The 22,167-nt window shown below is 38.1% G+C and overlaps 1 protein-coding gene across 2 annotated transcripts in view; it reads right to left on the bottom strand.

Moving 5' to 3' along the window:
* Positions 1–2,289: 2,289 nt before the first annotated feature.
* The window catches only part of SMG1 (SMG1 nonsense mediated mRNA decay associated PI3K related kinase), an 83,845-nt gene continuing 63,967 nt past the window's right edge, over positions 2,290–22,167 (bottom strand). Inside the window, exons 52-63 of one of the 2 annotated variants that reach the window (XM_082714866.1) lie at positions 20,270–20,420; positions 19,979–20,168; positions 19,336–19,805; positions 17,324–17,461; positions 14,312–14,464; positions 13,050–13,229; positions 11,517–11,744; positions 10,635–10,846; positions 10,366–10,472; positions 9,382–9,561; positions 9,192–9,298; positions 2,290–6,753 (exon numbers count right to left, since the gene is read on the bottom strand). In XM_082714866.1, coding sequence (XP_082570992.1) covers positions 6,676–6,753; positions 9,192–9,298; positions 9,382–9,561; positions 10,366–10,472; positions 10,635–10,846; positions 11,517–11,744; positions 13,050–13,229; positions 14,312–14,464; positions 17,324–17,461; positions 19,336–19,805; positions 19,979–20,168; positions 20,270–20,420 — 2,194 coding nt within the window. In that variant the 3' untranslated portion in view covers positions 2,290–6,675. The remainder of the gene's footprint in view (positions 6,754–9,191; positions 9,299–9,381; positions 9,562–10,365; positions 10,473–10,634; positions 10,847–11,516; positions 11,745–13,049; positions 13,230–14,311; positions 14,465–17,323; positions 17,462–19,335; positions 19,806–19,978; positions 20,169–20,269; positions 20,421–22,167) is intronic. The other variant, XM_082714867.1, reaches the window with a different exon arrangement.

Genomic DNA, 22,167 nt, shown 5'->3' with positions numbered 1-22,167 from the left:
AGGCCGCGCAGGGCGAGGGGGCGGGGACAAGGGACGGCCAACCAGAGCCCCAAAGCTGTGTGATGCCCCGCCCAGGTCTTTCGGAAGCGGTTGAACTGCCGCTGCCGTTCTTGTTTTTGCTTCAGCGCGCCTTGGTCCGTCCGCGGTGTCATCAGGGGCGGCCGCCCTGGTAGCTCTCAGACCCTCTTCTGCTGGAGTTCAAAGCAGCTAAGGTGACTGGAAGAAACAGGACACGCATTATCAGGCGGAGAGCAGAGATGGGCGCGTGACGCGGACCTCGCTGTGATCCAAAGGCCCGGTGCCCCCGTCGCTCTCGCGGCGCCCCCCTGCGGCCGCCCTGGCCCGGCTCCTGGGCAGTTAAGCCCAAGTTTGAGACGCGGGACACTCGTGCTCACCCCGTGAGGTGTTGAGGACGAGTTGAAAGAGCTGTTTCTGTCCATTGTCGGCAGTTTGCCCCAACTAACCATTAAGAGTAAGGCCTCAGCTAGATTGGGGGCGGGGGGAAGGGAGAATCTGGGCATAGTTCTCCAACTTGGGGAAAGTTCGCTTATTTAAGCGGGTCTTCAGGGAAATCTTTTCTGGGACGGGGCGTTCCTGTTACTTCTGAAACGACGAGCTCCTCCATAAAGGGTCTGGTTTTGACAGAAACACGGGAGGCCTTGCTAAGGGAAGATGCAAACCCACTCTTAAGCACTGGAATTCGTCAGCAATTTAGAACTAGAAGAACTACTAGATAATATTAAGATGAATGACTTAACACGTCTTTTCTCTGCAGAATTTCAAAATGCATTAAGTGCTTTGATTCTCATTTAACACGAACAAAAACCATGCCAAATGTTGACCTCGCCAGAGATGTTTCAGGAAAACGTACCATGGCTTTGACCTCTCAGCCTTTTTTTTTTTTTTTTTTTTTTTTTTATAATCACCTGCATTATGCCACAAATTTACATTGAAAAGGATTCCTTAAATAACTTCCCGGATTCTTAACAGTTCAGGGTAAGGTACGAAGAAATGTGAGAGGACACAGCTGCCCCTAAGAAAGCCATTGGGGAAAGGGTTGTGAAATTTACCGTTGTCTTTGGGGGCCGGACAATCTGGATGGTGGTAGAAACACTCAAGAGGGGGAAAGAAAGCCTTTGCGAAGGAAGGGGTCTCTTCAGTGATGTGCCACTTCGGGGGGGGGGGGGGATAAGTTTCTGTAGGTAAAATGCAGCCAGTTGAAACACAGATCCCATTTGGGGAGATTTTAAAGCTATTAAGTTTGAGGAGCAGGCCCTCTTGTCCCTCTTCAAAAGAAAATTAAAAGTTCCCAGTCAGCAGCCACATAGTGAAGATATTAAGCACTGGGCCCAAAAATCTTGGTATAGACCCAAGGAGTATCTCCTTCCAAAGAAGCCAAAGAATTTTTACACTTTAAAAATGACATCTCTACTGTGGGAAAACAGTCTCTGCTACAAAATGCTTCTGGTTCACCCAAGTTCCCTATATACTACTTAAGACCTCAACACCAGGGTGAAATTGAGGTAGGTGAAAAAAATTGAAACAACTCAAGCAGCACAGTCTCCCCACTTCCCAATATTTTTGTTACTCAAGGAAGGTACTCCCAGATCTATTTGCAACTTCACAGTCCAGGAGCACCTGTACAAGGTCTTTCTGTCAACTTCCAATTGGTTTAATTATTTAAAAAACACCTACCCTTGGTGCTTTCTTTTGAAATTACAAAAACAGGATGTCCTCTTTTGAAAGGTGCCCCATGATAACACAGTTAACACAAATCCCCTTATAATCTAGCAACAAGGAAGTGCAATCTGATTTCCAGATATTTAAGACAAACCATTTTAATTCTATTTTCCTTCAGAGCTTTCACACCCAAGAGGAATACACACGCCAGTAATGTCCTGTGGTTTGTTTTTAAATACTAATAAAGTTGAGCTTAACAAATTACAATACTAGAACTTACCCACAAAAGTAAAATTTCCACTGCTGCTCAAAAATACTATACTACTTCGAAGATTTACAAAAAAGAAAAAAAATTACTTTGAGGGGTGCCTGGCTGGCTCAAGTTGGCCAAGCGTTAGATTCTTGATCTCAGGGTTGTGGTTTAAGTCCCATATAGGGTGCAAAGATAAAAATTCTTAAAAAAAAAAAAAAAAAAGAGAATTAAGCTTTACAAAAACTTTTGGAAGAATTAATACTTAAAAAAAAAAAAAAAAAATTCTACCCATATTCCAAAAGCAAGTTTTCTGGAACCAATACTACTTCAACCAATAAAATTCAGAGCTTAAATGCTACGTCTTTTAGGACTTTATTTTCTGAAAAATGTATTTCATACAATCTTTGCTGTGTTAATGCAAATATGCACAAAGTAGGCATGTATTTTTGTTTTCCAAAAGATGCATTATGAACATTTTCAGGAAGCTGGTGTGATTTATTCAACTTTTAATCTTAAATACAATCACAAAATTATATCCATCGGGAGGCATTACAACCTTTTGTACAGAGATGCCACTTTATTTATACAATGTTACTAGGACAAGGAAGATTCAGTTCAACTAAATTTGCTCTTATAATGGTAAATTAACAAGTGAAGTATGATACTGCCACTGACATTACAGGTGGAAATATAAGAGAAATTTAAACCAGAAAAAAAAAATGACACAAGAACTTTAGATAGGAGCTGAAACTTGGACTGCCAGGAAAAGAACAAAATCAGCCTGTTTTGAAGGAAAAACATTCTACAAGCCTGCATTTCAGAACATGCAATTCCTTGAGTTTCCCATCTTCAAAAAAATCAAACTAATTGTATGACAGTTTTACATTAGCACAACAAACAGCTTTTCCCTAGTAAGCCCAAATTCCCATAGAAAACAAGGGACTTCAAGGGGTTCCCATTGTACAACTAACCCCTGAACCTTTAAAGTTTCTTGGAGTCCACTGCCCTTTTGAAAAAAAGGGATGGTGACACTGTTACCCAGGCCTAAAAAGCAGGAAAAGTGCAACAAATCCTTAAGAGGTTCACAATACAGTAGATTTCCCCTTCTGCAATGTTTGGAAAAATTTGTAACGCTAGTTTCCTCCACTGAAGGAATGTTCCTAATCCATATATTGAAAATAAAATCTACCTTAAGTGACCCTTACATTACTAGAAGTTTGCCTCCTTAGGAGGCAGACTTATAGCTCTAAATTACATTTCGCAAGCCCAAGATAGAGAATGGAAGGTCATTGGTTTTCACATCTAATTTTGTCTAAAACAAATGTACGTGTGCTAAGAGTAAAGCAGTCACTGATTTTTGATGTGTATGAATAGGACTAACAGGCTAATTGTAGGTGCTTTAATATGAAAAGAATTAAGAGAAAAGAAGAACCAGCTCCTTTGATTTTTAGTACTGCCAAAACAGGTAAGCCCCCAGAGTAATTACAAGTATGTGGAGGATAATAGGCCAGGAAGACTTTTCAATTTAAAGTACTGCCTATAATACCCCAGATTTAAAAGGACCTAAGATTGCACATCAACTCTAATATTTGGCTGTACTTGCATTGCCCTGCTCGGCATTTTTTAATGGCTCTTTCCTTAAATTTCACACATCAGAACAACCACAAACAAAAACAATGCAGATAATACCAAATATAGACAATATTAAGAAAACTACATACTAAGCTTAGGTAATAGTGGCAAGTGGTAAGGGCAGAAGTGATGGAAGTTCTTCTTTGTGACACAAACCCTCACCCTGAACCTGGGGTTTGGGCTCTAAAAAAACAATGTAGGGAAGTAGATCAAGAGCTTGATTATCAATTCACACACAGAAATCTCACAAAGTTCAAAACTCACAAGTGCCAGACACAAAAGAATGTTCATAATCATCTAGCAAATTATGTTAACTCATGACCAGAAAGAATGAGATCCTGCAAGACACACCAAAGAAAAACTAATACACACAGCTCCATAAACCAACTAAGCCTCCACAGCTCTGTAGAGATACCAAATAAAATTGAAGCAATTTTAGAAAATCAAAGACAACAAAACACTTAAGATAAACTTCAATTTCCAAGGGTACTCTGAATTGAAGAGGTTGTAGGTTCTTCTATACCCCCTGAATCTTAGAGAGAGAGAGAGAGAGAGAGATGAAAAGAGCAGAGCAGATCCCTGGTTTTCCACAGGTGTTTTATATCATCAAAAATGTATGACTAACGAAAGCACTCCAAACTATATTTTACAAGATAATACCGCAAATATAGCCCTGTCTTCTCAATCTGCTCTATCACCAGGGCTGAATTTCACCAGTGATTACATCTGTGGAGTTTGCTTATAACTGTTCAAAAAGCCAAGGCTGCTCAGCAGAATGACTTCCTAGAGGAAGCCAGACCGCACAGACTGGGGTCTTACTGTCCAGAGTGCAGTAAAGAGCAAGCTTTCAAGTCCTCAGTTACATCTGCTCCACAACCAAACATGTATATGCCACACTGTTCTCTGAGGGACCATTTTGAAATAAAAGTGATGGATAATTTACCAGAGGCACAGGTTTTTGATATAAAGCTGTTTTGTTTTTGCTCGGATAAGGTGCCAAATACCTCTGAGGCCTGAAATTCACAGGCAATAAAATTCACCTATTTCATTTATCTTCTTTACCAAAGAAAAAGCAATTTCTGAATACTACCTGTAGGGACAAACTAGTGTGAACTTGTTTTATCACTGTGATAAAAGTTTCTTTCTCTGACAATGTTGCTGAAAAAGACTTTACTTTTGAGAGAGCAGAGGTAATCAAGTGTTAAGTGCAGTAGCTCCCACACAGCCTCTAGGAAATAAAGCAGCGTGCATAACACAATATGGCATTATTATTCCAGATAGGTTGTTTTGATTGTGAAAATAAGGTTCAAATGAATGAAGAAAATAAAATTTGATGCACTAGGTTCCTTAACTTGCTATTAAACACCTGGGTATTTGAAAATACCATCTTTCTTGCAATACTTGCCTAAGTATTAGAAAAGCACTGAGATGCATTCTCTCATGGGTATGTTAAGATTATAGATTAATGTGGCAATCAGAATACAGAAAAGGCCAGAGCTATGTGGAATCTTTCCTTAATACCCTTCAAGTTTGTCTGTGAAGATTGGCAACCACAAATGATCACAGCCCTAACCTCTAAAATGCAGGAAAAAGGTACTAAATCAAGATTTTGTGTTCTACTCTGTGTTGATACGTGATTTTATGAATCCTATTCTAGTCTGGATTTTTATTTTGGATCAACAATTCAGCTTACAGTACTGAAGTGCAATACTAAATTTAAGGAAACCTTGATCATGAATTCACAGCAACTATTAAAATTGTGCAAAAAGTAAAGTACTTCACAGACTAAAAACTGAACTCCAGAAAAGATGGTGGTGGTTCTCATTTTTGCTGATGTTTCATGTACATGTCCTAAAATGCCAGGTAAACCAAAGCACTTTTAATTTACAAAGTGTAAATTAAAAGTATTAAATGAGAAAACAATTAAAAAACATCTCACTCTACCTCCACCAGAACATCACTTTATTGTTAATCTCTCATCAACAATGTAAAACTCTAATAGTACTCTATCCTGGTTTTTTAAAAAGGTAAAAGATTACATTGGATTAGCTACTTTCTATGAAAGAAACTACAGCAATCGCAGAAGAGGGAAAATTTGAATGACCTCCCAAAAATGCACACTATAAGCAAAGGGGAGACATTAAATCAAATGTCTGTTAGATTCATTACTTTTGAATGCACAGTGACAATTCTGGAAACTGTACATGATAGAATCACAGAAATGACTTAAATAACCAGAATTATATTTTGTATGTGATCATCACACCTTTAAACAATCCTTGAATTTTCCATGTTTTCAGTTGTTCTGGAGAAATTTCTGTTTGTCACTCCAAACATAAGTTGTTACGTTAACAACATCGAGATGGAGGCATATGAAATATAAGGATTGAAATAAAAGTAAATTAGAAAGATGGCTAATCTACTAGATCAGGTAAAAGGGGAATGGGTAGATGGTATGGGATTGGGGAGGAGGATGATGGGTAGTTTTTTTTTCCCTTCATTTCAGAAGTAAGTTCTTCCAATGTAGTGTGTCTGTTACATAGCTCTCCATTTCCAGTCCATTTCTGAAATTCTTATCGCATAGCCTTTTTGTACCTACTGGTCAACCCAACCAGTACTGTTGCCAAGCAACAAGTGTTACACGAGAATCTGAATGCATCAAATCTTCCTTGGCTGTGATTTCTTCGCGGCCCCAGTTTTCTCTGTTTCTGAGCGGGGTTTGTTTTTTCCTGGATTGTACACACAGGGTCAGGTGGAATGGAGTTCCAAATCACTCTGTGCTCCGCAGCATCCCGATTTCTTTCTGCAGCTGACCTCCTGACACGTTTGCAGCTGTTCTGTGGCAGAAAGACAATCTCCATGTTCAGGCGGTGAGCTTTCTTTCTTTCACCCTTGACCCTGGGGTTGCAGGCCATGGTGTTGGGCGTATCCCTGAGTGCAGCTGTCCTGCAGGATTCACTTCCTAGCGCACCGAGATTTCCTAGGGTTCCTCAGAGTAAGCCCCCAGTTGCATCACCACCGACTGTGGTGTGGCTTTGGATGCCTGAGGCTGAGTTGATTCTGGTGGATGTCTGACCTCGCTTAACCAGACTCATCTACTGTCTCACCATTCATACCCAGGCTGTCCAACCTTCATACAGCTGAGCCAAGTTATCTAGATTAGTTGCTTCCTTAATGACATAGTCAACCTGTAAAAGCAGGCAGGAGAATATTTTAAACCACTCAGAACTTCAAAGAACATAAATGAGTTCTAGGAGTTGTTTAAGATTAAGTATCTAATCACCCAGATTAATTACCCAAAGGATGTGTAGTTGTTATGGTGGAAATGTTAAGTAACCTGAGCTTCCCTCCTAATTCCACACAATTATGTACAAGATGTGTGTCTTGGAAGAGTTACAACCCCTTTGAGCCTTATAAATCCTTAGATGAAGACAGAGCCCCCACTGACCCCACAGGTGCTCTTGGGGTTAAACACATGAAGTCACTAAGTAAATGCTTAAACAGTGTAAAAAGAAGTGCACAGCAGATTCTGAAATACAGTTAGGTGCTCGACAAATGTCTATTGATTCTGACTTCGCTAAATTTTCTTTTATAATAAGAGATACAATCATCTCTACATCCAAAGAATCCAGAAGGCCCAAATGTATGCTAAATTCTCCATATACAGCTGCTGAATTATGACTTATACCAAAGTTGTGCACCAAGATCTTTATACTTACCCCACTCCTGCTCTCCTTCATATAAAATTTAATGACTGAAACAATAATAAGCACCATAGCCAAGCATCCATCAAACAGACAGACAGACAGTTAAAGACATGGAGTGCCTGCCTGATGGCTCAGTTGATTAAGAACCTGCCTTTGGCTCAGGTCATGATCCCATCATCCTGGGATAGAGCCCCGTGTCCTGCTCAGCGGGGAGTCTGCTTCTCCCTCTCCATGTACCCCTCCCCCAGTTCATGTAAACTCTTTCAAATAAATAAAATCTTTAAAACAAACAAACAAAAAAAACAGGGGTGCCTGGGTGGCTCAGTGGGTTAGGGCCTCTGCCTTTGGCTCAGGTCATGGTCTCAGGGGCCTGGGATTGAGCCCCTCATCAGGCTCTCTACTAGGCAGGGAGCCTGCTTGCCCCTCTCTCTCTACCTGGCTCTCTGCCTACTTGTGATCTCTCTCTGCCAAATAAACGAATGCAGTCTTAAAAAAAAAATAGATGGACCATCCTGAAAGTACACAAGTCATTAACCTAACTGAAAACAAAGATACCCCTGAGTCATTATTACCTGTGTGGTTTTTTTCCCCCTAAACCTAACAATTTCTAAGGAAATTAATTTTTTTGACCAGGAAGAGTTTAATTTTAGGTCATACAGAGCAATGTAACAACCATTTAAAATATAAAAAGGATCTTTTCTTGCTGATGTTAAAACTGAATTGTAGGTGTCAAAACATTAGAAAATAAGATAGTCTCAAATTTTTGCCCCATAGAAGAAAAGGTACATCAGTAAAGGAGAATTCAGGGGAATACTACCCTTGACCAAAGGACCTAACTTAACACAAAAGATGGCACACACAAAGACACATCACTGACATAGTATCCCTGCCAAAGATGTTGATTCTGAATCTAATGAGTAAAATATCAAATACACAGTCAGCCGCATTCTACACTGGTCTGAAAACATCAAAAAGGTCCATGTCATAAAAGGAAAAAAAGAGAAAATGCTCAGGAACTGTTCAGACATTAAAGACAAGTAAAAGTAGAACACGCATATATGAAATGCAAGATGAGCCTTGACTAGATCTTGTTGTGGAGGAGGGCGGCAGCGGGTTAAAAAGAGAAGGGCTAAGCAATATAGGCCAGTTTGGGGTAACTGGAGAAATCTGAATATGGACTGCATGTGAGGTAACAGTGAATGTTAACATCAATGGTGAGTTTCCTGAGCTGATAATGATGTTTTGTTTAGGAGACATATATTGAAGTATTTAAGCATTAAGTATTGTGTCTGCAAATCTCAAATGGCTCTAAAAAACGGTGTATGCATATACAATACACAGAAAGATGAAGCAAAAGTAGGAAAACAACTGGTTTACTAAATCTAGGTAAAGAGTACATGAGCATTCCGACATTTCTGTGGGTTTAAAAATTTCAAAATAAACAGCCAGGGCACGGGGTGGATTTTCATTCCCAAATTTGTATGTACAATTTTAATGACACTAATGAGAAAATTTCAGAGTAATGACTTCAGACAAACTGACACCCCCGAACGCTTTATAGATACTATTCCTGCACCCAAAACCTCACCCTGGTTTAGCTGGAAACCTTCAGATAGTCCTCTTTAAAATGCAGATTAAATGCTCTCTGGTGGAGTAGAGAGAGTGGGTGAAGTCACACCTTAAATTTCTGTTAGAAGAGGGATGGGGAGAAAGGAAATGTGCTAAAAGGACAGAGTCAGAATAAAACAGTGACTATGTGACAACTCCAGAGCCACCATTACTCAAAATCTTCTGAATTCTGAAAATAAACGTCAGTGCCTTATTTCTTGATGAACACCAAGGATACTGGTGAGAATATCTTTAAGCCTGTACTGTTCAGCAGCATTAAAATGGATAGAGCAAGTTTAAAAAATGGTCACCTGTTCAGCAACTGACATCCTTCTATTTGGATCAACATCGCGGCCCTCTAGCTTGGCTTTCACCCTCTTCCACACGCTCACTGCATAGGAGTTTCTCTCTTGTACAGCTACAAAGCAAAGGAAAGCTTCTATGTAAGTCAAACCACCACTCTGTATAAATATTTCATGCATCCTTATTCTAACTTATTACCTTTCCCTGTTTTAGGGTCTCTGACGGCCTTTTTAGGACTACAAGCAACACTCTTGCCAGTTCCTGGGATGGCGCTTGGTGGAGTATCTGCTGATGTGGCAAGATTTTTCTGAATCAGCTTTCTAGCATTCTGTGACATGACATCGGGCTGAGTCTTCTGGCCAGTGTTGCTCCGGACTGCTACAGAGAAAGAGTGGGTAGCTCAATTCACACGTAAACAGAAGATGGAGACAAAGAGGAGAGGGCAGGGCAGTGCTCTCTCAAACATCAACTACAAATAATAAGTATGATTTTACAACCTTCAAGTCCTTCTTCCTTGAAACAGACACTGTCCTAAAAACACAACCTAAAGAATTAGACATTCAAAAACAAATTCAAAAGACCTAAAGAATTAGACATTCAAAAACAAGCTCACTGCTTGTTATGACATCAAAAAACTATAAATATATTAATTGTCCAAGAATGTGGGATTAATATGGTAGAGACAGAGAATGACATACTAAACTGGGGCATTAAGTCATTTTTTTAAGACTGTTTGATGACAAGGACACTCCCAATATTAAGTGGGAAAAGGCAAGAAGAATTGCATTCACTGAATGATCCCAATTTGTGCATGTGTGTGTGCAAACATACACACAAGCCCAAGAAATATGTAATGGTTTTACCTCCAACTGGAATGAAGCCACAAATTTCCCCATTTTTAAAAAATTTTACCCAACAAGCATTTATTTTATATTCATAAATTATTTAAAGAGGATTTTAACACTAGATATTTCTACTTTCTCACCCAAGAACTTTTAAAATTAAACCAAAATGTGTTCCATTTGAGTTGTGACAGAGTTTAAGAAAACTCTTTAAAAAGGTGCTGACTACAAACATATTAGACACTTAAAGTATAATTAAACATCTTAGCGTCAATGTGTAGATTATTAACAGATCAAGATTCGTGATTTTTTTTTTTTTTTTGAAGTATAAAACTCATACCTGCAGCAAAGGATGGCTGATAAGTAGCAGATGACGTTGGACTCGAACACTCATTTGTTGCATCGGTGACTAAGGGTGATGCAAAACCCACTAAATTATTATAGATACTGAAATACAAAATAAAATAGCTTATTTGTGAAATGTTTCACCAGGTAACTGCTTATAAATATGAACAAAACTGAAAAAAATTAGATGAATCAAACAAAACTTACTGTACCATGTTTTATGTTTTGACTACATTTCAAATTTAGGTTAGAAGGCATTCTTACCTCTGACTTTGTGTTTTCAGTTCTTTCAAGGTGGGAGTTATTTCCTGGAGCATTTCAACGTGTTCTTGACTTCGAACCTGACCCATAGCCTGGACTAATGTAAAGAGCACCGTCTGAATGTTGTCTTGCCATGATTTATATTCACCTAAGAATTGCCTAACACTATTCTCATAGGGAACATCTTCACCATCTGCCAGAGCAGCTTCTTCATCCTAGAATCAATATTGCAGTGAGTTAAGAGAAATGGTATTCGTTTCAACTATAACTTGTTGAGAGTAAAATTTTGAATAACAGGTAATAAATGTTGTTCAAATATGTGCTTAATCTGTAAATTACACTTTAACTTTTTCTATAGGAATCTTATTTCCAGTACAAATTAAAAACTCCAAGTAAAAACAACCCCCCGAGTTAAATGATCTACTATTATTTAGCCTTTTCTGGGGGTTCAGTCTCCTTACTATGCAGATTACGTAGTACACTGGAGGGGAGAGAGAATATCTCATTCATTTTGGAGGCAAACTCATATGAGCTTAGGAATAAGGGTTAGGAGGAGGAAAAGATGTGGGAGGAGATTGGAACACTCTGAGGCTACTACATTCAAGTTTCAGCTCTATTGTTAAGTTATAGGACTTTGGATGAATCAATCTCTTTAGCCCACAGTTTCTCTGGGTACAAAAATCACAATACTACAACCTGACTTAAAAAGAAAAAAAAAAGTCGATAGAAACACAAATTAACTCAATTACAAACTGGAAGATGTGATCTGAGAGATGTTGTTCTTGTTTGTACAATTATTATCCCAAATACAACTATACATATTTTTATGTACTATAATTTTATGAAAGGAGGGAGTTAACTGTGTGTCAGTGGAATTAGTCTTACCTTAGCCATTGCTTTTAGCAGATGTTTGACATCTCCAAGTTGCCGGTTATGACCAGTGAGCACAGTCTTTATATTATCAACCAGATTCTGAATTGTTTCACAGACTGTTTCTATCTGCTGCTCCTTTTCTGTCTGAATTGCCCTCTGAGTGGACATATCCTGGGTCAATTGTTTGTGTGCTGACAAAAGCCATTCAGAGCTGCCAATAGGATGTTCAAGACTGGTGTCCTAGACAGAACAAGCATTGTTTGATTGAAGTATCAGATGGAATAATGTAAGATTCTTTATCATCACCATCAAAAGGTATTACTAACTCAAACTGACACAAAGAGCCTCATTTGCTAAATCATGAACTAATTATGTAAGTAACACTACTTAATTTAATAATCTATGAGATACAGATTAAGATTTTTAACTTTCCTGCATTATCATACAGGAAATAAATGCTTAAAACTTAAGACATAAAAAATATACTTAGAATAACAAAGATGACCTGTATCTAGGACTCTAAACCCAGCATAAATCACTCTTTAAAAAGACACCAGAGGAGGGCCTGGGTGGCTTAGCTGTTAAGCGTCTGCCTTCAGCTCGGGTCATGATCCCAGGGTCCGGGGATCGAGCCCCGCTTCGGGCTCCTCTCACCAGGAAGCCTGCTTCACCCTCTCCCACTCCCCCTGCTTCTGTTCTCCTGCTCTCATTCTGTCAAATAAATAGGTAAAATCTTAAAAAAAAAAAAAACAAACAAAAACACCAGAGCTTCCTAATTAATACACAACCTAAAACCTTCCCATAAAATATAAACACCAAATTTATCAACGTGCTATTTCTGGACTCAACTCCTCTGTCCAGCATTCAACTTCAACTAGCACTCTGTCTGCTATCCTATATCAGTGCATGTAAGTCATTTCCTATACATTGAAATTTCTCCTACCCTCTGAACCTCCACAGTATTTCCAACTGTAGCTCTGAGAATTCTTTTAACTTTTTAATTCATTGTATTATTTATTACTGGGTTCCTTGGAGACTAAGAGCAAGATTTAATCATCATTTTTTAAAAACATTTTATTTTTAAGTAATCTCTACATCCAGTGTGGGGCTCAAACTCACAACCCAAAGATCAAGAGTCACATGCTCCACCCAACAAGCCACCCCAGGTGCCCCTAGAGTTAATCATTAGATCCCTTATAACAGGGGCGCCTGGGTGCCTCAGTTGATTAAGCGTCTGCCTTTGGCTTAGGTCATGATCCCAGAGTCCTGGGATCGAGCCCCATGTCAGGCTCCCTGCTTGATAGGGAGCCTGCTTCTCCCTCTCTTCCCTGGTTGTGCTCTCTGTCACTATCTCTGTCTCTCAAATAAATAATAAAATCTTTTAAAAAAATAAAATAGATCCCTTATAATAACAATATTTAACATACAGCACACACACTGCACAAGTGTAAACTGAGTGAATATATTTACTTTTAGGGCATAACCCTGACCTTATGATTTTCATCAACAAGTCTCTTTACTGCAACACCAAGATTCAAGACTCACCACTCTCTGTAACAGACGAAGCTCTAACTCAGAGACTGAACTGTTAAACTGTGATGCAAATGAACACATTTGCTGACATCGTTTGATTAGTTCAAATAATGCCGCATCCAGGTTTAAGGCTTCTGCAGTTCTAGTTCGTAAACTTTCAAAATGAATGATATTGCTGCAGAGGAAAGTGACCTATGAAAAAGCAAAGAGGAATAGGACCATCAAAATAAGGGAGGAAAAGCAATTTTAATTTGACATGAAAAAATACTACCTATTCATTTCCAGAATTCAAGACCACAACTGATCCTAAAATATGTATGAATGACTCTTTTGGGAAATAGGTGTAATCCTGAAAAAGCCTATGAATAAATGCACCTTGTTTTGGTTGATGTCATTAGGTGTGAGATGGTTAAAAGCACTTAAGTACAATTATGTAAAAGTATCTTCTACATGTTTGCTTTCACACAGAAAATTTACTTAATAATAAAACCCTTACCATATTCAGCTGCAGTTTATTTGTGCTATGTACAAATTTCAATTTGGAATGTTGCCCTTCTGCTTCTACTCTTGCCTAATTTTACAATAAAGATCAGAAAATACTAACTGGACATTTGACAATGTAATGCACATCTTTCAGGGTATGACAATACTACTGTGATTATGTAAATAGTTCTCACTTTCATACACACTGAAATATTTCTAGATAAAAAAATATTTGGGGTTTCATTAAAAATGGGACGGACAGGAGGGATAGGAAGTATAGAGGAAATCAAGTGGGACTTAAGTTGATAATCACTAGATTTTAATTGGCTATGAAGATATGGGAATCACTGTATTAGTCTAATTTTATACCTCACTGAAAATTACCTTAAAAAAATTTTTTTAAACTTCTGTCCCCTTCCCCCAATCATAAAGATGTTAATCCACAATCTCTGGCAGAAAACAAGGTCATAAACGCATTTTATTGCCACAGAATCACCACAGTTGCATAAAGAGAACCGCAGGCAGATATGGAATTAAACTCCCTATTTTCCAAAAGAGGCTAAATCCACTTTGTATTTTGCTAGGAGGAAGTAAAGGTCTAGGGAAATAATTGGCTGTGAGCTCAGCTTAAGGGATGCCCTTCCCACCAAGGCCTATCAGTCCCTCTTCCCAGTATTGTGAACTAGATGGTAGACTCTCGAATAACTCTTAGTTATTCCACATGTAACCTCCAAATGGTTACAGAATCCTGTAACTCTCGTAACAAGGATGGCGCTCATGGGCTACAATACCTGGCTTGCTCTTTGGCTCTCTTTAAGGACAAGATTTCTTCTTTCAGCTATTGTTGCTTCAAAATCCTGCAGTACAGGTGCCAGTGCAGGGTTGGCACCACCTGCCCACTTGAGTCGCTGTTCAATACTTGCTTCAAGGGCTGCTAGTTTCTCCTATAAAAGCCAGCAGAATCTCAGTGAATATTTGACACTCTCCAATTCCTGGTGAGCATTTTATACAAATACAAGAGAAATTCAAAAGAAGCAGGATGGAATATACATAATTTATTTTTTTTAAGACTTTATTTATTTATTTGACGGGGGACGGGGGGATGGGCACAAGCAGGAGGAGTAGGAAAGAGAGAAGCAGACCTTCCAACTGAGCAGAGAGCCCAATGAGGGGCTCCATCCCAGGACCCCAGGATCGTGACCTGAGCCGAAGGCAGATGCTTAAGGACTGAGCAATCCAGGCATCCCGGAACATACATAATTCAGAAATCATTTTTAACATACATCTACTGGAATTAACCTTTATTTCATTTAGAATATTTAAGGCTCAATATGTCTGGGGAGGTATGAACTGGCTTTCAAGATTTAAAATTTTTTTAAGGATCCATGTATTTACTTCTGAGAAAGAGTGAGAGAGTGGAGGGAGGGGCTGAGGCAAGAATCTTTCAAGCAGACTCTCTACTGAGCACAGACCCCGGATAAAGGGCCCAACCCCATGACCCACGAGATCATAACCTGAGCCCAAGCCAAGAGCTGGACGCTCAACCAAATGAGCCATGTGAGTGCCCCAAGATTTTTTTTTAAATAAAGCAGTCTTTAAAATGAAACGCCTGGGGGCGCCTGGGTGGCTCAGTCATTAGGCAGCTGCCTTTGGCTCAGGTCATGATCCCAGGGTCCTGGGATCGAGCCCCACATCGGGTTCTTGCTCAGCAGGAAGCTTGCTTCTCTCTCTCCCACTCCCCCTGCTTGTGTTCCCTCTCTCACTGTGCCTCTCCCTGTCAAATAAATAAATAAAATCTAAAAAAAGAAAAAAAAAGAAAAAAGAAACACTTGCTACAAATTCCTTAATGCCCTTATGTGCTATCTATAAGAAAACCCATTTACCATTTGCAACAACATGGATGGAGCTAGAGAGTATAATTCTAAGTGAAATAAGTCACTCAGAGAAAGACAAATTTATGATTTCACTCATATATGGAATTTGAGAAACAAAACAAATGATCCAAGGGGAAAAAAGAGAGAGAGAGACAAACCAAGAAACAGACTCTTAACTATGAACTGCTGGTTACCAGAGGGGAGGTGGGTAGGGGAAGGGTGAAAGAGACACGGGGATTAACGAGCACACTCACTGCAAAGTGCACCGAGGCATACCCAGCACTACTGAATCACTATGCTGTATTAAATATTAATATATGCTATATTAAATACTATGCTGGATTAAATAAAAAACTTGGGGCGCCTGGGTGGCTCAGTCGTTAAGCATCTGCCTTTGGCTCAGGTCATGATCCCAAGGTCCCGGGATCGAGCCCCAAGTCCAGCTCACCTCGTCCTCTCCCCCATCCCTTGTGTTTCCCTTCTAGCTGTCTGTCAAACAAATGAAAATCTTTAATAAATAAACAAATAATTCTTTTAAAGAAAATAAAAAATTTACTGTAAAAATCCATTTATGTTTTTAATTATGAAAGACAAAAATCATATTCTCTCAAATTCAAAAGTTTGTAAGTAACAGTAAAAATCTATCCATATTACCATGATAAGGAAGGTTTTATATGACAAAGTTATTTCATTATTTATTCAACACTTCAGGTGGGAGAATTCACATCCTCTCTTTCCTGTGCTGCTTCTCTCCCTCCTCCTCTCACAGAAACATACCTCTAAAATCAGAAAGGACAGGTATTCATTCACCAAAATTGAAAACTAGGTCTAATATACATAGGAAAAAGGTATTATATAATCTTCAAAGAAGCAAGCTCCAGAAAAGCTTCATTAAAAATGTTAAAAAATTGGGGTTCCTGGGTGGCTCAGTTGTTAAACATTTGCCTTCAGCTCATGTCATGATCCCAGGGTCCTGAGATGGAGCCCCACATCAAGACTCGATTTTTTAGTTTTATGAGCTTAAAAAAAAAAAACCAAACAACTCTACTTGATGAGCCTGCTGCTGCCCCTGCTATGCTCTCTCTGTGCCAAAAAAATAAAATCCTTAAAAAAAAAAAAAAAAGATAAAAAAACCTACAGAAACAATTTTATAAAAATTAATTTGTAAAAGGAACAGAAAAATGTCAGTTACTATTGAGTACATAAAATATAAGGAGACACAATATAGATATAGATATATATTATCAAGACCTGTTTCTTATTTTAAAGAGGGAGGTGAGATTAAATATTAGGAGAAATGGTAACTCAATAATAGCAGTCAGGAAAACATTCTATTGCCTTTGACATCATAAAATATCATTAACTACACATAAGAAATGCCTACGCTGGGTGCCTTGGTGGCTCAGTCAGTTTGGCGTCCAATACTTGATTTCGGCTCAGGTCATGATCTCAAAGTTGTGAGATAGAGCCTGCGTCAAGGTCCATGCTGAGAGTAAAGCCTGCGTAAGATTCTCTCCTACTCATGGGGACACACTTGCACACACTCATCAAAAAAAAAAAAAAAAAAAAAAGCCTAAGCTTTTAAGATATGAATAGTAAGCCAGATATAACTGCTATATGCCTTCAGAAAACAAATTAAATATTCAAGTTTTTCTAATTACCAAGGTTCCCAGAACATATAAAGGCAGAACGATCATCAAATCCATTAAAAACCTGAAATATTTAGTATGTCTCTAATACACTGCTACCTTAAGATTTGGTTACTTTGGAGAGTAAGAAAAAAAGATACAAATTACAAATAAAAGTTAAAAAGAAAATGCCCCTGTGGCTTAGCATCCAAGGACAGACACGTAGACAGTGAACACCACACCACAGCATAGGTTATTTCTGAAAGTGAATCTGCTGCAAGTAAGATCTGGCAAAACACACCTGAACTGTTGCAATTGAAGTTTCAATTTGGCTCAGAGTATGAAGTTTCTTTTTCATGCTGGTTAGGATGGCAGACCGAGGGGGAGGTGTGACTGACATGGCTTGTGGTCTATTGATAAGGAGGTCTTCATGCTGCCACTGTTTAAAGAAAAGTCAATGTAGTAGAATCAGCAGGGGTAAAAAAACAAACAAACAAAAAAAAACCCTTAGATAAAGGGAGGGGAGGTGCAAATTAGGACTGGGGGAAAAGAAAAAAAAGCCCAGCTGCTACAAAGTGAGGTAGGCAAAGAACTGTAATTGGAGAAACATTTCAAAAGAATCACAACCAGGTGAAAAATTTCCTAATGTAGAGAATGGCTGATAAATGTCTTGAATCAGTGAAAAGCAACATCTAAGTAGTAATTCTGAAAATGTTTCCAAGTCTATGTCTCCAAGTCTATATAAAAGTCTAGTATACAACCCCCTCCCACAAGAAATATCTCTAGTTAAGAGGCTGGAAAAGGCATGAGGGGATAGTGGGTGGTGAACTGTCCAGCATGTGGCTAAACAAGTGATTAAAGAAAATGATGGCAGCCGTCACAAAACAAAGAATTCCCCAGAAAACCTTGAAGTTGCAGAAAGCAGGCAACTGCTCACAGAGGTTCTAGCCATCTTCTATCTTTTAAGGGAGGCCCCAGAAGGCCCAAGAGACCTTTGGTCTATAATTTAAAAGTAATACATTGTATTTAGGGCTTAAAATGATGAGTATTTGTTCAGATAAACAAAATTTTAAGGATTTTTAACAATATTTTCTATACATTTGTCAATTTTTTAAGGAAATAAACTCCAGAATGTATAAGTAAAATGTTCAACATTACATTTTTTAGAAGAAAAAATACAAAAAGATTCCAATGTACTAGAAAGACAATATATAATAAATACAATTTCAAAATGTGAAATTAATTTTCTTAATTTATGAGCTAAAAAAACCAGCTCATGATAAAACTGCGAAGAGAAGGAAATATGCTGATTCCATGCACCAAGCTGAAGCCACCAACTCCACCTTTAGGAAGCAGCTTCAACATAAATAATACAAAGTAACCATTGTTGTGCCAAAAGAGATCCTAGGAAAACACAGCCCCAAATATTACTCCATGAGTTACACAACCTGTCTGAAGCTACAAACAATATTGAAGCCTATAATGAAAGAAAGAAGAGAAAGAATAAAAAGAGCTATAATTTATACTGTGCCTAGTGTCTTATATAAAATTATTTTTTTTTATATAAAATTATTTTTAACCCTCATTATCCTCTACCTTTGTAAGAGACATGGTCCCCACCTAGGGAGGAGTAAACTCAAGTTCCTATAACTGAATCCAAATCCATCTCACCCTCAAAGCCCATGTTGTCATACTGCCCCCTATATAATCAAGGACAAAAACAGGCCTCTAAAAACAAATTCCAAATGATGACAGACTCATGCACAAAGCTGTTATCACATCATTAGGGCACTGGAGAAACAGAAGTCATTTTAGAAACAATCTTAATTATATGTTAAATAATATAGGAGGTATACTCACATAACGAATAAATTCAAACATGAGAAATTATATTTACAAGTAATACTTAATGATACAGATAATACCTACCATACAACACTGATAGAAACAAAGTTAGAGGTTGCAGAGTATAAACACAAAATAATCTCAAAAATACACACACACACATATATATGTATTTTTTGAGAATATTTTATTCTCAAATTTATTTATTCTCAATTATATTTATCCTCAAATATTTCTCAAATATATATATATATATATATATATATATATATATATATATTCTCAACTACATAGAACAGAAACAAGGAAAAACTATAAAGAAATACCAAAATACCAAAAAGCTGGCTTTGCTGCGAGCTGGCACAATTCAGAATGTTTAAGTATTTTTTCTTTATATTGTTTAATATTAATTCCCCCCCAGTTTTCAAATTCCTTTAGTGGAGAAAAATACATTAGAAAAATACTTACTTGAAACATGGCAATATGCAGCTGAACACGCTGCAGGCTTGTCTTACAAGAAGAAATACTGGTTTCTAGCCTGCGCACCAAGTCATGCTTCTTCCAGGCAGTATCATAGGAACTTGCTAACACAGTTGCCCTGTTCATGACCAACTGAGAAAACTTCCCAATCTGAATGTTGTGCTCCACCGCTTTCTTACAAAGATCATCAACAGAAACTTTGCTCTCAGCGCCAAAATCCTTTGCGTCCACTTGAGCAATAATGTCTACCCCCAGAGCACTGATAAAACTGCAGAGGGTGAGTCCCAGGGCTTGGTTCGGTAGTCCAATCAAGAGCTGCCTTACGAAGTCAGCTGTAAATGCCTTTATAGGTTTGGCCATCTGGTCTTCACTGAAACAAGAATTTCTAAAAAGGGTTTTCACATTGACTATCTGTACAGGTCCATTTACAGTATTCTGATCTTCAAGTGAACTCGATCCTAAAAAAAGGAAAATTTTCTTGAAGTAGTTCATGCAAAGTAAAATAAGGTAATAATGATGCTTATTTAAAAACAAGACCTTACGAACACACAATTAACTTAAGCCCACTGCATCCTGTCCCTTCCAAAGTTCTACCCAAGTAAATCCAGCATGTTTAAATGTGAAAGATTACCTGATAAAGTTTTAGAAAAGGTACCACAGAGCCTGAAGAACTCCTTAATTGTCTGTAGTCTTTTTAGAAAGAAAATCTCCTCTAGCACCTGCCGGTGATTATCGTCATCAAAAAAATTGACTTGGGTACTCCTGGCTTCCCTTATAATGTCAATCTTTCGCCAAGCTATGGGAATTTCCATCTTGTTTAACTATGTTTAAAAAAAAAAAAAAAAGTTCATTTCTCCCCTTTCACACAGTGAATAACTACTTTACCACACATGCATTATTTAGTCATAAAATCAGTATTTACCTTTTCAACTAATAAGCCAAAAGCAGTTTCAACCTGGGCAAACATGCCATCAAATGCTACCAAAAGCATCTGGCCAGCTGACATTTTTGGTGTTTCATCAACTGAACCATTTCTTGGTTGGATTAATTCACCATATTGAGCATGAAGTATTCTAGAGATAAAGAAAAACGAATTAAAATCCTAACTGAAGAGTAATAAATTTGGGGGAGAATACAAAAGGTCAACAAGAATCACAGCTAGCATGCAATCCAGAAAATAAATCTTTTTTTTAAAGGTTTATTTTATTTATTTGAGAGAGAGAAAGAACACAAGAGTGGGATGAGGAACAGAGGGAGAGGGAGAGAATTCTCAAGAGAACTCCCCGCTGAGTGTAGGGCCCCACATGGGGCTCGATCCCAGGACCGCTAGAGATCACTACCTGAGCCACTATCAATAACCAGACACTTAACTGACTGATCCACCCAAGCACCCCTAGAAATCTTTTTGCATGCAGAAAATGGTGTTAGGATAAAATGACATGTAATACCATCACAATGTGAAGTTAATGGTTCCAATTCGGTATTAGTAACTGTTCATGTGATTAAACTTGAATTATGACAATTTTTAAAAAAAATTATTTAAGATATTACAGTCTCACTTTACATAAAATAATATAAACCCCCAATAAATGTCAAGAATCATAAAATTCTAAAGCTGGAAGACTTAGCAAAAACTGTCAAGTATGTTCACACTGTCACATACATACATGACAGAGCCAACTACAGACCATAAGCTCAGATGCCTGCCATGTGTAGCACGCCTGGTTTTGAATAATGCACAGTTTGAGTGTAAGTCTTCAGAAGTTCAGCCTGTACATCATCATTAACTAAAAGCTTAGTCAGTGGCTTATGTGTCTGGACACTATTTTAAGTGTAGCATATAAAAAATCAATAACAGCATTCCTACAACTAGTATCAGTTCATGTTACTAACGTTAACTAGATTTTCAACTTTATCACACATACAGAAATAACTATAAAACTAATAAGAGAATTTAAAAAGAGCAATTTCTTTTTTTTTTTTTTTTTTAAGATTTTATTTATTTACTTGAGAGAGAGACAGTGAGAGAGAGCATGAATGAAGAGAAGGTCAGAGAGAGAAGCAGACTCCCCATGGAGCTGGGAGCCCGATGCGGGACTCGATCCCCGGACTCCAGGATCATGACCTGAGCCGAAGGCAGTCGTCCAACCAACTGAGCCACCCAGGCATCCCAACCAGAGCAATTTCTAATGGAAAAAAGAGCTACAAGATGGTATACAATTTTTTCTTAAGATGATCAAGTTTCTCCAAAGCGAGGTACAAACAAAATGTAACAGAACCAAGCATGGAGTTTGTCACCCAAATCATCCATGAAAAGTAAGTAATCGTCCGTTTGAGGGTAAGAGGAATCTGAATTAGATATTGAAGGGAGTAAATGAGGGCAGAAATTGAGTGAGAAAGAACGGTGTATAGATTGAGTAACGTCTTAAATAATGCTAGCAATTTAAATGATAATGCTGTTGTGCAAATAATCTAAATCACCATCTAGCTAACATTCAGTTTATGCTATAATAATTATACTTTTTTTTTAACTGTATGGAGAAACAACTACAAAGAAACATAAATAGGAAAATTTTAAATGCAGATAACAGAAAACATTAAAGAATTATTGTTGGGGTGCCTGGGTGGCTCAGTGGGTTAAAGCCTCTGCCTTCGGCTCAGGTCATGATACCAGTGTCCTGGGATCGAGCCCCGCATCGGGCTCTCTGCTCAGCAGGGAGTCTGCTTCCTCCTCTCTGCCTACTTGTAATCTCTGTCAAATAAATAAATAAAATCTTTAAAAAAAAAAAAAAAAAAAAGAATTATTGTTAACTTTTGGGG

This window comes from Mustela nivalis (assembly GCF_964662115.1).
Source record: "Mustela nivalis genome assembly, chromosome: 19".
NCBI classification, from domain to species: Eukaryota; Metazoa; Chordata; class Mammalia; order Carnivora; family Mustelidae; genus Mustela; species Mustela nivalis.
This window is presented reverse-complemented; position numbering and strand designations above follow the sequence as displayed.